This window comes from Patagioenas fasciata, chromosome 11 (assembly GCF_037038585.1).
Source record: "Patagioenas fasciata isolate bPatFas1 chromosome 11, bPatFas1.hap1, whole genome shotgun sequence".
Classification (NCBI taxonomy): Eukaryota; Metazoa; Chordata; class Aves; order Columbiformes; family Columbidae; genus Patagioenas; species Patagioenas fasciata.
In genome coordinates this window covers 7,398,682-7,413,947 of record NC_092530.1, presented here as the reverse complement: position 1 = coordinate 7,413,947, position 15,266 = coordinate 7,398,682, and the positions used below count along the sequence as shown (strand labels likewise).

At 51.0% G+C, this 15,266-nt stretch overlaps 1 protein-coding gene across 4 annotated transcripts in view; it reads right to left on the bottom strand.

The window, feature by feature from the left end:
• Positions 1–14,357, bottom strand: part of LOC136106327 (H(+)/Cl(-) exchange transporter 5) — a 50,339-nt gene extending 35,982 nt beyond the window's left edge. The window contains exons 1-2 of one of the 4 annotated variants that reach the window (XM_065846626.2): positions 14,268–14,357; positions 13,347–13,423 (exon numbers count right to left, since the gene is read on the bottom strand). In XM_065846626.2, the coding sequence (XP_065702698.1) occupies positions 13,347–13,350 (4 nt within the window). In that variant the 5' untranslated portion in view covers positions 13,351–13,423; positions 14,268–14,357. The remainder of the gene's footprint in view (positions 1–13,346; positions 13,424–14,267) is intronic. The other 3 variants (XM_065846628.2, XM_065846627.2, XM_065846629.2) reach the window with 3 other exon arrangements.
• Positions 14,358–15,266: the final 909 nt, after the last annotated feature.

The following is a 15,266-nucleotide window of genomic DNA, read 5'->3' as shown; positions in this document are numbered from 1 at the left end:
GTGTCAGGAGGATGGAGCCAGGCTCTTCTGGGTGACAACCAGTGACAGGACAAGGGGCAATGGGTGCAAACTGGAACACAGGAGGTTCCACTTAAATCTGACAAGAAACTTCTTCATGGTGAGGGTGTCAGAGCCTGGCCCAGGCTGCCCAGGGAGGCTGTGGAGTCTCCTTCTCTGCAGACATTCAAACCCGCCTGGACACCTTCCTGTGGAACCTCAGCTGGGTGTTCCTGCTCCATGGGGGGATTGCACTGGATGAGCTTTCCAGGTCCCTTCCAACCCCTCACATTCTGTGATCATCCATTTCCCTCCACAGGAGATGACAGGTCCCTCCTGGGGCTCCCAAGGGGGGTCCAGGGCTCCCCCAGCCCAGCACAGGACCAGGAAACTGAATTTGTTCCCATGGGGCTGGAGCTGGTGGCACAAATCATCCTACAGCTCCAGGGAACATCTCGGCCTCAGCGGCTGCTTGAGCAAAGGCAAACAAACACAGGGCGAGCTGCTGGCACCAGGCAAGGGCTGGACAGCCACCCTGGTCTGGAACAATAGGTGGTTGTCGAGAAACTGGGAAATCCACCAACACAAGCTGAACACAGAGACTTGAATTGTTTTAGGGCTTGTTTGGTGTTCTTTTGTTCTTTAACACGTACTCACATGGCCTCCAGGAGCTGATATTCCATGCACAGGCCTGATCTCCTTCCAGCAGGGGAACACGCGCTGTCACGTTTCGCCAGGTAACGCCAGAAAGCAGCGTACAAACCTGTGATGCTTCAGTGTTTTCTGGCACTGGGGCCGGTACAGCATGTTATCGGATTCTCTGCCATCCCGGGATGCTTCTGGACCAACACTACAAACGATGGCCTTAAGTCCCCATTAGCGTCACCTCTTCTGGAATAATTCATCATTCCCTGCAGCTTATAACACTAAGCCCAGTACAGTGCAAAACTCAAGCGGAGGTAAACCTCAGACACAGCTGATTTCATCCTCAGCTCATGAGAAACTACACTTGGTTTCTGAATAAAACCTTGTTTCTAGGGTCGTTGTTAATCAAATGGCATATACTTGCCAGAAGAACACATCTCCAGAAGAAAGAGGTAGCACCTTGCTACCCCATCGTCTACACTGATTTGCAACTAGTTTGCCCCAACAGTACCTAGAAGGTCTATTCTTTGGTAAAGGCCTTGTACGACATTCTAACCTGGTATTGGTGAGCAAAGTTTTGGCAGTCACCGTATGCATAAACACTGTGCATGCTGCTCCTAATCCCTGAGTACATGCACATTTAAATCAAACAGGAATGTGCTTTTCAAATGCTTTTGGGGGGGCGGGGGGGGAAGGAAACAAGACAAAGTGGGATGGGAATGATGGAAACATCTGGCTTTCCAACGGGAGAATAAAGGTCAAGGATACGCACGATGCCCAGGCTGGTTAATGCCAATACAGAAACCGAGCCAGCCCAGCTGCTCACGGCTCTGGCACCCTCAACATGAAGAAGTTTCTTCCCAGATTTAAGAGGAACCTCCTGTGTTCCAGTTTGCACCCATTGCCCCTTGTCCTGTCACTGGATATCACCGAGAAGAGCCTGGCTCCATCCTCCTGACACTGCCCCTTTCCATATTGATCCCCATGAATGAGGTCCCAGTACTGACCATTGAGGGACTCCAAACAGCTCCTACTTCAGCGCCAAAAGTGTTTTGATCCAATCACCTCCTAACTCACAGGGGTTGGAAGGGCCCTGGAAAGCTCATCCAGTGCAATCCCCCCATGGAGCAGGAACACCCAGCTGAGGTTCCACAGGAAGGTGTCCAGGCGGGTTTGAATGTCTGCAGAGAAGGAGACTCCACAACCTCCCTGGGCAGCCTGGGCCAGGCTCTGCCACCCTCACCCCAAACAAGTTTCTTCTCAGATTTAAATGAAACCTCCTGTGTTCCAGTTTGCACCCATTGCCCCTTGTCCTGTCATTGGTTGTCACCCAGAAGAGCCTGGCTCCATCCTCCCGACACTGCCCCTTTCCATATTGATCCCCAGGAATGAGTCCCCCCTCAGTCTCCTCTCCTCCAGCTCCAGAGCCCCAGCTCCCTCAGCCTTTCCTCACACGGGAGATGCTCCACTCCCTTCAGCATCTTGGTGGCTGCGCTGGACTCTCTCCAGCAGTTCCCTGTCCTTCTGGAACTGAGGGGCCACAACTGGACACAATATTCCAGGTGTGGTCTCCAGATGCAGCCAAAGGTCCTGCTGGCCCCGATCAAGACCAGCATCAGTCCTCCCAAAGCCAAAAGAAATGTTGTTTAGCGCAAAGTCAGGACAGTTGTCACCAGTAAATCCCAACCCATTATTAGAAATATATTTCCTTCAGTTATTTCCTCTGCATCAATTGGCTTCTCCAGGGAAGCTCATTCTCCCTCCCCCTTCCCAGACATGCTCCAGTTCTTTGCGATATTAATCACCTTGCGTATAGTTTTAAGGAATCGTGTCAAAGCAAGCCAACTAACATTTAACAGTCAGCAAACAAGACTGTTGACAACATTACTGGATTTACCACTGGCAAATCAGGTACTGTTTCAACTGGGGGAAAATTCACATTGAAGACTTCTTACAGCGACAGGGAAAGCTCTTGCAGAGAGAGGAGTCCCCAGTAAGTCCCTGCGCACACATCGGGGAAGCGAATGCACCAACACTGGGCACTGACCTGTACACAGTATTTATGTTTCCTACAAATTCCACGGGGAAACAGGTTTCTAAGCAGCCGCTGGTGAGACACTGTTTGCTCCCCAACCCACACAGATGCTTTCTTACCTTCAGGGCCTTCCCTGTCATTTGAAGGGGAATTTAAATGGGAATTCAGAAGCAGAAGCAGTTCTACAATTGCTTGCAGGCTGAAAGCAGGTTATGTTTCCAACAGATAGCATCTTTTCAGTACGCTACACCACCTTCTAAAAGCCAAACAGCAGTTCTTCCTGATAATTACTGATACGCAACCACAGCTCTCAAACCACCCCTCAAGCAGTAAACTCCCATTTAAATGTTTTTGTTGAAACTGCTGGTTTTTTGGTTGACATTGCCATTGTTTTCTACAGTTGACTATACCTACGAGCTGGGTCCACACGCTTTATTGGAAGCAAACAGCTGCATTGGAGGCAGGGCAGGACAGAAGAGCTGGTGCACCGGTGTGCTGGAGACGCTGAGCAAAGCTGCAGACACCCAAGGATGAGCAGCCAAACCGACCCCCACGTCCGTCTGTACAGCCATGCTGCTCTTCTCGGAAGGTTTGCTTTTTTTCCCAGTTTCAATGCAACACCCATCTGTGACACGTCAAGTTTAGAGACACAGAGTACATCTTGGATTTCCCAATGCCCGCTCCCGTTTCCAAAGTTATGTGCTGCTTATACCTCCTCCCAGGATAAACACCTCTGTTCCAGTGCACACAGACCTGCCCCACACAAGCCAGTGGGGTTCAGAAGAGGACTCACAATATCCACACTTGATATCCACGTTACCAACCACCACTTTGATTTGCATCCCTCTTGCGACACTGACTGCGGGCCCCAGACAGCTTGCAGGTCCAGGCTCACTCAACAGGTTTGATTTCACAGAATCGCAGAATCCCAGAATGTCAGGGGTTGAAGGGCCCTGTAAAGCTCATCCAGTGCAATCCCCCCATGGAGCAGGAACACCCAGCTGAGGTTCCACAGGAAGGGGTCCAGGCGGGTTTGAATGTCTGCAGAGAAGGAGACTCCACAACCTCCCTGGGCAGCCTGGGCCAGGCTCTGCCACCCTCACCCCAAACAAGTTTCTTCTCATCTTTCAGTGGAACCTCCTGTGTTCCAGTTTGCACCCATTGCCCCTTGTCCTGTCACTGGGTGTCACCCAGAAGAGCCTGGCTCCATCCTCCTGACACTCCCCCTTTCCATATTGATCCCCATGAATGAGTCCCCCCTCAGTCTCCTCTTCTCCAGCTCCAGAGCCCCAGCTCCCTCAGCCTTTCCTCACACGGGAGATGCTCCACTCCCTTCAGCATCTTGGTGGCTGCGCTGGACTCTCTCCAGCAGTTCCCTGTCCTTCTGGAACTGAGGGGCCACAACTGGACACAATATTCCAGGTGTGGTCTCCCCAGGGCAGAGTAGAGGGGCAGGAGAACCTCTCTGACCTACTGACCACCCCCTTCTAACCCACTCCAGGTACCATTGGCCTTCCTGGCCACAAGGGCCCAGTGCTGGCTCATGGTCACCCTGCTGTCCCCAGGACTCCCAGGTCCCTTTCCCCTACACTGCTCTCCAACAGGTCATTCCCCAACTTACATCTGGGCAGGAACCCCAGGTTCCAGTATAAGACTCTACACTTTCCCTTGTTCTATTTCATTAGATCTCTCCCCGCCCAGCTCTCCAGCCTGTCCAGGTCTCTGGGTGGCAGCACAGCTTCCAGTGTCAGCCACTCTCCGCAGTTTGGTGTCATCCTCTTGTACTATATTACCCCTACTGTAGCTTTGCTCCAGTGTTGCTCAATGTCCAGGTCAAAGCAGCCTGACCAGCATGTTTACTGGGATCACGGACAGTTCAGTGCTTCTCTTCAGAAATCCTTGCTTTTTTTAAGGTGCTTCACCATACAGAAACGCAGTAAGCGCCAAGACGCAAATCACACCGCCTTGTTTTTGCTGGGTTGTTTTTTTTCCTCTTCAACCTTTTGTAATTTCTATTTTAACTTTCAGGTTTTTTTATAGTTAAAAATCACTGAAAGAATATTTTAATTGTTTAATACCAATGAATTGTACCAATTTAATTGCAATGATTATTTTTATATGTAATATAAAAGTCACACTAATATGTTCAAGTGGTCTGTGGAAGCATGCGATAATTCAGAATAAAGTATACTTGAAATCTCTCCTGATCTAGGGCCTGACTTTACATGGACAGTCAGGGTTTAAAGCCTCTGTGTGAGCTGCCCGTAGAAGCAACACTTTCCCAATTCAGAGCTTACTTGACTACAGGAACAGGCATCCTTAAGCGCACGCTTCATTGTGTTTGAAGGCAATGTAGTGAGACATGACCGTACAACGTGGAACTGCTGAATGCACCCAGGAACTTATTTTGCAGTTCTAAGCACACTTATTAATAAGAACTGCGTGTTTGCTGTTCTTTTTTTAAATTTTCAGTTGAAAAGCCAAAATCTCAGCTCTGCCACTCCTCCCTGGTTGTCCTGGTTTTGTTAAAAACAAGTTTCTCTTTTAGTGAATTTGCCTGTCAGCTAAAGCTTCATATCAGCTGCATTTTCCTGGAGAACCAGACACATGTTTTGGTAAACACAGCAATGGAATGCGAGGTTATTGATAAGGATGGGTACAGCTCTGGTGAGAGGGGCAACGAGAGACAGGTGACCAGGAAACTGACCAACTGAGTATAACATCCCATTCATGTGAATACTTCATATAAAAGTGGGAGATCACGAGGATCTCGCCCCTTTTCCTTACGGCAACATTAGGAGAGGACCTTGTGAGTCGTCCCTGCGAACTGAGACCAGTGACAGACTGAATCCAGCTCCGGTTGGCTGCAGAGTCCAGTCCAGGACTTCGGGTGCCGGCTCTGCAGTTGCTGGGACTTTCAAGATTGGTTTTGTCTATTTTGTATTATTTTCTGTATTTTATCAGTAGCATTAGTAAAACATTTTTAGTTTTTCCAACTCCCTCCTCTCTGTCCTTCTTTCCCTCCCGATCTCCTGTGCTGAGTGGGAAGGGGGGAGAGGGGGTTAACAATACATCTGCCAGGGTTTTATTGTCACCCTGCAATCAAAACCCTCGACACTGGTCCTGAAGCAAAACCACCACACAAGCCCCCAGCAGCCGAGAGCTTCTTCACAAACACCTCGAGCTCCCTTCCATGTTTTGACAAAAAGCAGCCTAACCTGAAAATGCCAAAGACCCAATTTACAGGCAGTTTGTGACTGTGACACACAACAGAGAGCTACAGGGGTTTTGCTACTGGCTTTTGAGCTTTCTGTATTTTCCAGACTAAAATCAGTTCTTTACAGCTGTTTCCATGCTGACACACAACCAGCAGCTTCTCTGCTGTTACCACCGTCTTTGGAAATCCAGGATGGTGACACTTGCTCTATGTAGGAGTATCAGCTGAGCTAGAGCCTTGTTTTCAAAACATACCCGTGTAGCTGGTCATCGATGACTCCCAGGTGCCTCCAGGGCATCCTCAGGTTAGCGAATCTTCAACAACAAACAGATGTCACTCCACTCATCCAGCCTTCCCAACACAGATGGGAAGAGGCCAGTTAACACAGGAACCCAGAGTAGAATAGCACAGCATATCTGCCCCAAAATCAAGTGGAAAAATGACTCGGATGCCAGATGAGAAGATCTTAATGCAGAAAAGTCTTCAAGGCAGCATGAAAATCAATAGTACTGGCCAAATATTGGTTTTATACCATAGAATCATTTAGGGTGGAAGAGACCGTCAAGATCAAGTCCAACCATTAACCCATCTCTGGCACTACTCCATGTTCTGAGAACCTCATCTCCATCTGTCCAGCTCTCCAGGGATGGTGACTCCAGCACTGCCCTGGGCAGCCTGTTCCAATGCCCCACAGCCCTTTGGGGAAGAAATTGTTCCCCAGATCCAACCTCAACCTCCCCTGGCGCAACTTGAGGCCGTTTCCTCTGCTCCTGGCGCTTGTTCCTGGGGAGCAGAGCCTGACCCCCCTGGCTCCAAGCTCCTTTCAGGCAGTTCAGAGATCAGAAGGTCTCCCCTCAGCTCCTGTTCTCCAGCTGAACCCCCAGGTCCCTCAGCCGCTCCCATCACACTTGTGCTCCAGCCCCTCACCAGCTCCGGTCCCTTCTCTCCACTCGCTCCAAACACTGTTTTTCCCCTTTCTGGTAGGGAAGCACACAGAGTAAACGCTCTGCCCTCTAAACCCAGACACACTTCAAGACTCAGCAATGTTTCTTAACCGTGATTCCTAACACTGCAATGAGCAGATCCCAAGAACTAGTCTAGCAAGAGGCTTATGTTGCCCCCTCCATTCCCAAAAATCTATCACTGCATGGTGTGCTCCACAGCCATATCCACCCACGGTTTGCAGCAACACCCGCAGACACCCGGCACCCACACGGGTCCCTGTACCACAACCGCGGCCGACGGTTCCAAACCCCACGCGGAACAACTCACCCGATCACAGCGTTTTTAAACACTGCGCCTTTCCTGTTTACCCCCACAGGGCAAACAAGAAAACTAGTCAATTCATTCAAGGTATAGATAATACTCCCTGACTAAAATAAGTTAATGCAGCCATAGAACTCGTGCTTTGGAAACTCATTTCCACTTTTCAGATTAAAATGTAAGTCCTCGTAGTAACACATACTACTCATGCACTGTAACCACTGGCTGGGGGGTCTTCACCTTCCAACTACACAATTTACAACCACCTCATTCTTTCCATATCTGTTGCATTATGTTATTTTACCGGAATTCAAAACGGATGAGAATTTGCTGTTACAGAGCTGAAGTCCTTCAGATCTAACGGAGAAAGCTCATGCCCAACACTGTGTCAGACAAAAAAAAGCCAAATAACTACTGATAAAATATCATCTCACCAAGCACCACCATTTTTTCATACTATTGTTAAGTGCCAGGCACTGTATTCCAGCAGAATATCTGCTATTTTTTGGTTGGTTCTGTGAGGTTTCGCAGCAGACCCTGAAATTCAAACAGCACAATGTGGCATGGGGTTAAGACTTTGGGGAGACTGCAGCTCTGCTTCCTGCTTGACAGCACAGAAAACACCCAGATTACTGAAACTTAGGCTACAATGAGCTTACAAGGGGATTTTCTGAGCCACAAAGAGAATGTAAAGCACCCAGTGAGAAAAGCCTCCCTGTTGTGACAGTAAGAGGGTTATGGGGGGAGAACCAGAGCCCTGGTGAGAGCCGCTGCTGAGCTTCCCCAGGGAGATGGAACTAACGATCCAAATCGATTCTGCCAAATCCCAGTGAGAATGACATGCACCAAATGCTGGGAAGGGCCAGACCCCGAGGACTGTGCACACAAGCTACCCTTTCGACACCTGCCGCTCCATGGAATCCATCTGAACCGCTCAGCGCACATAACACAGATGATTTTATACGTTTTTGTCAAAGCGTGGATTTCATTCTGCTGGCAGACTGCCTGGTTGTTCAATACATGCTCTCTCCTTGTACAGTCGCTAGGTGTTTTAAAAAATAGAGTTCCTGAAAAGGGGACAGATAAAAATGGCATTTTTAAAGTACTGAATGGCAGCCCAACAGGTCTGAAATTCACACACACAGAGTGTCAGGGGTTGGAAGGGACCTGGAAAGCTCATCCAGTGCAATCCCCCCATGGAGCAGGAACACCCAGCTGAGGTTCCACAGGAAGGTGTCCAGGCGGGTTTGAATGTCTGCAGAGAAGGAGACTCCACAACCTCCCTGGGCAGCCTGGGCCAGGCTCTGACACCCTCACCATGAAGAAGTTTCTTCTCATCTTTAAGTGGAACCTCCTGTGTTCCAGTTTGTACGCATTGCCCCTTGTCCTGTCACTGGTTGTCACCAAGAAGAGCCTGGCTCCATCCTCCTGACACTGCCCCTTTCCATATTGATCCCCAGGAATGAGTCCTCCCTCAGTCTCCTCTTCTCCAGCTCCAGAGCCCCAGCTCCCTCAGCCTTTCCTCACACGGGAGATGCTCCACTCCCTTCAGCATCTTGGTGGCTGCGCTGGACTCTCTCCAGCAGTTCCCTGTCCTTCTGGAACTGAGGGGCCACAACTGGACACAATACAACTCCTCGCGTTGAAGCAGAACAAGCTGGCACACACAGCAGCGCTCACTGACCGCAATACTGAAGCGGCTCTCAGGACTCATTGAATTTCTACAGATGGTTCAGCCTCCTACAAAACCAGGACGCACGTTCCACGGTTCACCTTCCGAAAACAGAAGCTGCAGCGTTTCAGCGTCCAAACGCTCTGCAGCTGCCCACAGCACCAGTGTCCTCAAAATACAAAGAGGTTTCCGTATCCCCACTGGGAAAAGGGAAATTTGTAAAGCAGTTCCTGCCACTGAAATAAGCAGCCTGTCCCGCTAATTAATTTCCAGGTAGGTCCTCCAGAAGCAGCTTTGTGAGGCAATTCTTGGTGGTGGCGGGTTGGTCTCATCCACAGCAGGCAGCAGAGTCCCCATGGGTTTCAGACCCTCTGTTAATGGACACCTCCCATGCTGTTCATTATAAAGTGTTCTGGAAAATGGAACTGCACGTACATTTCATGAGGAATTGTTCAATTTATAGTCATGCAGCACTTAAGAGATCATAAGCACCACACAAATACACAAAGGATTTTCCCTTTGTGGATTATGGTTCTTACAGTCTCAAAGAAGAGCTGAAATGAACAGCCCCTGAGTACAGCAGTATTTCTTTTATTTATAAGTTTTTAAAAAGTGATACTGTAGCAGCTGTCACTAAAACAGAAAAAACACAAGTTAATTTTACATACCCTATGTAGGTCTCACTTCAGTACTTAATTTCTTGAGAATTTTCTGCTTAAAGCAAACACCCATTAAGATGCAAAAGGACTATTAGGATGAAAATCAGGGATGTGATGAAAAATCTCCTGCTCCCTAAAAAGCCACCGGTTGCCTCTCTCTGACCAAAGCGCTCGTCTGGGTATTCTCATCTCTACTAACTCTATTACTAAAGCACGCATGCAGCATCCCTTCTTAGGGATAAAATGCACAAACATCCACGACACAGACAAACCCAAAGCTGGGTCAGCTGAAGGTCCAGCAAATTGCCTGCTCTGTCCTGGAGACACCCCGGTTCTGCCCTACAGCACAGCCATGTCTTCTCCAGATAGCAACAGGGTGCTGCAACAGCGGCCAACCCTGAAGACAGGCCCGCCCGTTCCTCAGCCTTGAGAAACAAAGGGGTTTTGAGGAAAACTTCAATAGCTTCACCCAAAAGGATGCAGGGATGCACACCTGACATCCCACCCACCATGACACAGCCATGCAGAAAAGGAACAACTGTGAAACCAGCCAGCACCGGGCCCTTGTGGCCAGGAAGGCCAATGGCACCTGGGGTGGGTTAGAAGGGGGTGGTCAGTAGGTCAGAGAGGTTCTCCTGCCCCTCTGCTCTGCCCTGAGGAAACCACACCTGGAATATTGTGTCCAGTTGTGGCCCCTCAGTTCCAGAAGGACAAGGAACTGCTGGAGAGAGTCCAGCGCAGCCACCAAGATGCTGAAGGGAGTGGAGCATCTCCCGTGTGAGGAAAGGCTGAGGGAGCTGGGGCTCTGGAGCTGGAGGAGACTGAGGGGGGACTCATTCCTGGGGATCAATATGGAAAGGGGCAGTGTCAGGAGGATGGAGCCAGGCTCTTCTGGGTGACAACCAGTGACAGGACGAGGGGCAGTGGGTGCAAACTGGAACACAGGAGGTTCCACTTGGATATGAGAAGAAACTTGTTCCCGGTGAGGGTGGCAGAGCCTGGCCCAGGCTGCCCAGGGAGGCTGTGGAGTCTCCTTCTCTGCAGACATTCAAACCCGCCTGGACACCTTCCTGTGGAACCTCAGCTGGGTGTTCCTGCTCCATGGGGGGAATTGCACTGGATGAGCTTTCCAGGTCCCTTCCAACCCCTGACATTCTGGGATTCTGTAAAACATCATCAGCAACAAGCCCTGAAACATCAATCATGGTGTTCTCACACCACTTCAGAGTGTCTAAGCACTGGCCTCAAACCAAAAGCACCACAGAAACAACACCTGCAGCGTGACAGCGATGGGTACGCAGCACCGTGCAAGCCCAAATCACCCGGCTTTGCAGCTTCTCCTCTTAAGCAGATGTGGATGAGCGCAAGGTGACCTTGCCTGCTCCACCTGATGCCATCTGCTCTGCCTTGGGATACTATACAAGCAATATCAAGAGGACAGGTGGGCTTCCACAGGCAAGGGACTCGTTCAGAGAAGGATCTTCCCCAGGCAGACTTCCTTCGGAAACAACTGCACGTGAGGCCATGCTGCGTAATCAAGAGTGAGTTGTTATTCCAGAGGGAATAATTAAACGCATGATGTAAATGCACATCAACATTCAACCCCACACTGTCAAATCCTGCATTTGGGCACTCAGACCTGAATCCAAACTCCCAAACAAACCCGCTGGATGAGTCCAAGACCAGATGATGGCAACGTCAGCTCCTGCCAGCCCTTGCAAGCATGTTTCATAGCATATCACAAATGACTTGTGATGTCCTATGGATGAAATATGTGAGCATGCTCAAAGTGAGGGATTTGGGGGGACAAGTTTGCCTTTCTTCACTAGTGACCAGATCCAGCTGGTGCCACGTTCCACACCAGGGACGGAAGAAGAAAATGAAGATCCATGGTGGAGGGAAAGAAATAGCATGGGTGTTAGGGGAGGAGGAGGTCGGCAAAGGTGGACACAGAGCAAAGGGGCAGGAGCAAGTGAGACCTGAGAGCCCACAGAGCTACAGCAGTACCTTGGTCTGATGGTCTGGATGCCACCACCACACAGACATCCTTGAAAATGCTGTTTCCAGGTAAAAAAGGAACACTTGTGTACATCACCCTGCACTTAAAATCCCCATATCAAATCTAGACAGCGGCACATCCTGGGTGCTGCGGGAGATCTCCAGGCATCTCAGCAGCAGAAAACGCCCTGAGCACGAGGCCACTACTCCACATCAGAGCCACTGTCCGTCCCCCTGTGCCATCGGGCAACCCCGGTTTCTGAAACCTGCCGCTGATAACTCGTGTGACAGTCACGGCCAACAACCTAAGAGCTCGTTCCATGATTCCTCCCACTAAACCAGCTGATCGTGAAGAGCAGCTCTTCATCCGGACAGCAAACCACTCCGCGTTGTAATTGCAGGCTGCAACGGGATAATTGCACAACCAGTTTTTTGCCTTGCCGACACATCTAGAGTTAAACTAATAACGTATCGTTAACAGATGTTTCCCTGAAATAGCCACATTTCTTATTCAATTAGGAGTTTCATGGCTTACAAACCAAACAAAAAAAGCACCAACAAAAAAACCCCACAGAGATCAAATGCAAATCAGACAAAGTAGTGTTGGAGAAGAACTGAAGGAAAGTATTTAGATAAAACTGAAATCTTGCCTCACAGTGTTACCCAGTCCTGAAACACAATGGGGTTGCCAAGAGCACAGGCAGCAGAAAGCAGCAGCACGGCTCTATAGCGAAGGACACGAGAGAAAAGTACATCTGTGTGCACAGCTTCCCAATGACCCCCGACAAAACTTGGCGGGAGGAAAGAGCAACGGGCTTTGATGTTTTAGGGCCCATGGTGATCTTCTAACTTCTGCAGCTTTCTGGTAGCTGAAGATGATGTGTGAGTCTGCGCAGAGACCAAAGGAAATTTGCTATTACGTTTTCAAGCGTGTGTGGCATACGGGAGGGTTAGAAGGTGCAGGGACAACACAGCTCTGTTAAAAATGAACAAACAAACCACACCAGACTTTTGGCTGGGTGCTGCTCCCAAACCATTTCAGCTTCTGGAGTTACTGCAAAACTGCTAGTGACAACGCCACAAAATCTTGGGCAAACCAAAACCAAATCTCGAAAGATATTTTGGTGAAAACAAGTTTAAGGTCATATAGTACATATGTGCACCCATCACTGTGCAGAGGGTGAAAGGCCATTTCAGAAAGCAGCAGCTCAGCAAAGCGCCAGCTCAGGCTGGCAATAAGCTGATTTGGCCGTTGCATCCCAAAGAATTAAAAACAACTTGCAAAAATAAACTCATTCTCAAGTTCTTCCAGGAGCAAGGGGAGTCAGAGGCACAGCAGTCTCTGCCAGCCACACGTCCCCACTGCCTCCCAGGAGCCGGCACTTGCAGTCCCACCCCACAGCCACCCAGAGCAGAACCACCAACACCTGGCAAATTATGAGATGTGCCTTTCACAAACACCTGCCTTGCACAAGCATAGAAAGCTAAATTGTTCCTTTAGTTAGGCCCACAACTTTCAAGCTTAACAAAGGCTTTACAACTTGGACCAATGAAAGCTCACAGCATCCAGAAGCCAGTAACACATGTTGTATTAAAGGATTTCCAAACTCCAGCTGACCTATTTCTCACCCCACCTGTGCCTGGCGGCTCCTTCAGATAGGTATTTTCCTTGAGCACCCAAACAAACGCAGAGGGACAGCAGCTCCAACCACGTGCACTCCAGCAGACAGAAGGGAAAGCAGGTGGCGCGTCCCCCGCAGCCCATCCCCTTGCACACACTGCCTGAGCCCGGTGCTCTGTTCTCAGCACCGGCCTTCACCCACAGGAAGGGTTAATCATGATTACAAGAAGATCATTTACCCATCCAACAAGCAGCGGCAGTACCTTCTCCCAAGGCTCAGCTGCTCCTGCCTTCACTCCGATGCTTCTTGGAGCTGCTGGAAGAGAAAGAGTCACTTGCTCAGGGAGGAAAACACAGCCAGGACACACACACAGCCTTTCCCAGTGCAGAACTGTGGGGGTGTCAGCCCCGTAACTTGGAGCCAGTGGGACCAAAGGCACTTCAGGCACTGGACTCACACCGAGTTTCATGGAGAACATCCCTGCCCAACACAGGGATCTGGGAATTCTCCCATTTCGTGATCCTCTTCAACTTTCTACACCAGCTTTTGCTAAAGCTCCTGCTTCCCACCTCCAGCTGCAACACCGGCCCGCTAGGATGAGGGAAGAGCAAATTAATCTTAGCAGACACAAGCATCAAGGCTCTACGGGAAAAGGAGGCAGGATGGTAGGACACGGGTGTCCCCAGGTTTAGGAATCCATGTTTATATTTTGACTGTGGTTTGCAGGCTGCTTCTTTCTTTGAACCTGAATACGTGACAACACAAGAGCCAATTTTCATTTCCAGGAGCAGATTTTCAATGTTCATATTTAGGAGACTCGGAGAGAAGACAGTTTCCCTGGGGAGTACAAAATCCCAACAGAAGCTCCTCATAAGCTGGCAAGACTCAAGTTTCTTGGGGGAAGAAGGCTGGTGCGGGAGCAGCAGCCAGCCGGACCCACAGGATGCCCAGAGACCGCCGGGGGAGCCGACCCGGCCCATGTCCAGCTGTCCACGGTACCGCTCAGGCCGAGCTCTGGTTCCCCAGCGCGGCGGGAGCTCAGACCCAGGGCGGTCCGGGGCCTTCCCACCCACAGCCCACACTGCCCCACAGCGCTCGGTTCCACGAATCCCCCACTCCCGCCCACACCGCTCGGACTCACAGCTGCCCCGGTCCCTACCTCGGCCGCTCCGGGCCCCGCTCCGCCAGGCCCGGGCCTCACAGCCCCCGCGGCACCTGCGCGACGGCGGCTCCACCCCGACGGGGCGGGGTCACGTCGCCCACGTGACGCTCGCGCTGCCCCGCCCATCCGCGCCGTGCCCGTCCCGCAGGGCCTTGCGCAGGCGCACTGTGCTGCTGATGAAGGAGGCGGCACCTCGCCGCCGCCATCTTGAGTGCGGGCGTCGGGCTCTTAAAGCGATACGCTCCTCGTTCTGCGACGGGTTGCTCAAAGGCAGGCGAAGAGGGTGCGGATGGTCCCTGGGTGAGGCCACCGCGAGGCAACAGCGCGAATGGCACCTCCACCCTACCGCTGTCCCGACCCGGCTGTTCCCCCTCTATCTCTAGCCGACTACCACAGACACACTACACCAGTGACCACCCCATCCCTGCTCTCCCCACCACTGGTCCCCTATTGCTGGTCCACCCCACTGCTGACCCCCCCATCACTGGCTGCCCCAGCAGAGACTGCCCATCACTGACCCCCCCCAACCCCTTCTCACAGGCCGGCCCCATCCCTGATCCCCTGTAGCTGAACCCCACCACTGATCCCCCATCACTGACCCTCCCAGTAGATACTCCCCATTGCTGACCCCCATCACTGACCCCCAAACAGAGATCCTCCCATTGCTGACACTCCCGTCACTGACACTCTATTGCTGACACACTACTGCTGACCCTCCATCACCAACCCCCCATCACTGCCCGCTGTGTCTCCCAGCCAGGCTGGTGCAGCAGGTGCCAAAGGCCTTCTGCCACCACCATGAGCCCCACTGGGACCCCACCCCACACTGAAACCCTCAGGAAAATCCCACCCTGCAGGGTGAGGAGGGCTGGACCCAGCCCAAGCATCTCTTGCTTTTCCCTGAGCTCAGCTCATCCATCACCACCCAGCCCTGGGCTGGGACATCACTGCTGCCAAATCACATAGGGTTGGGGGAGATGTTTTTGACGTGGTCTT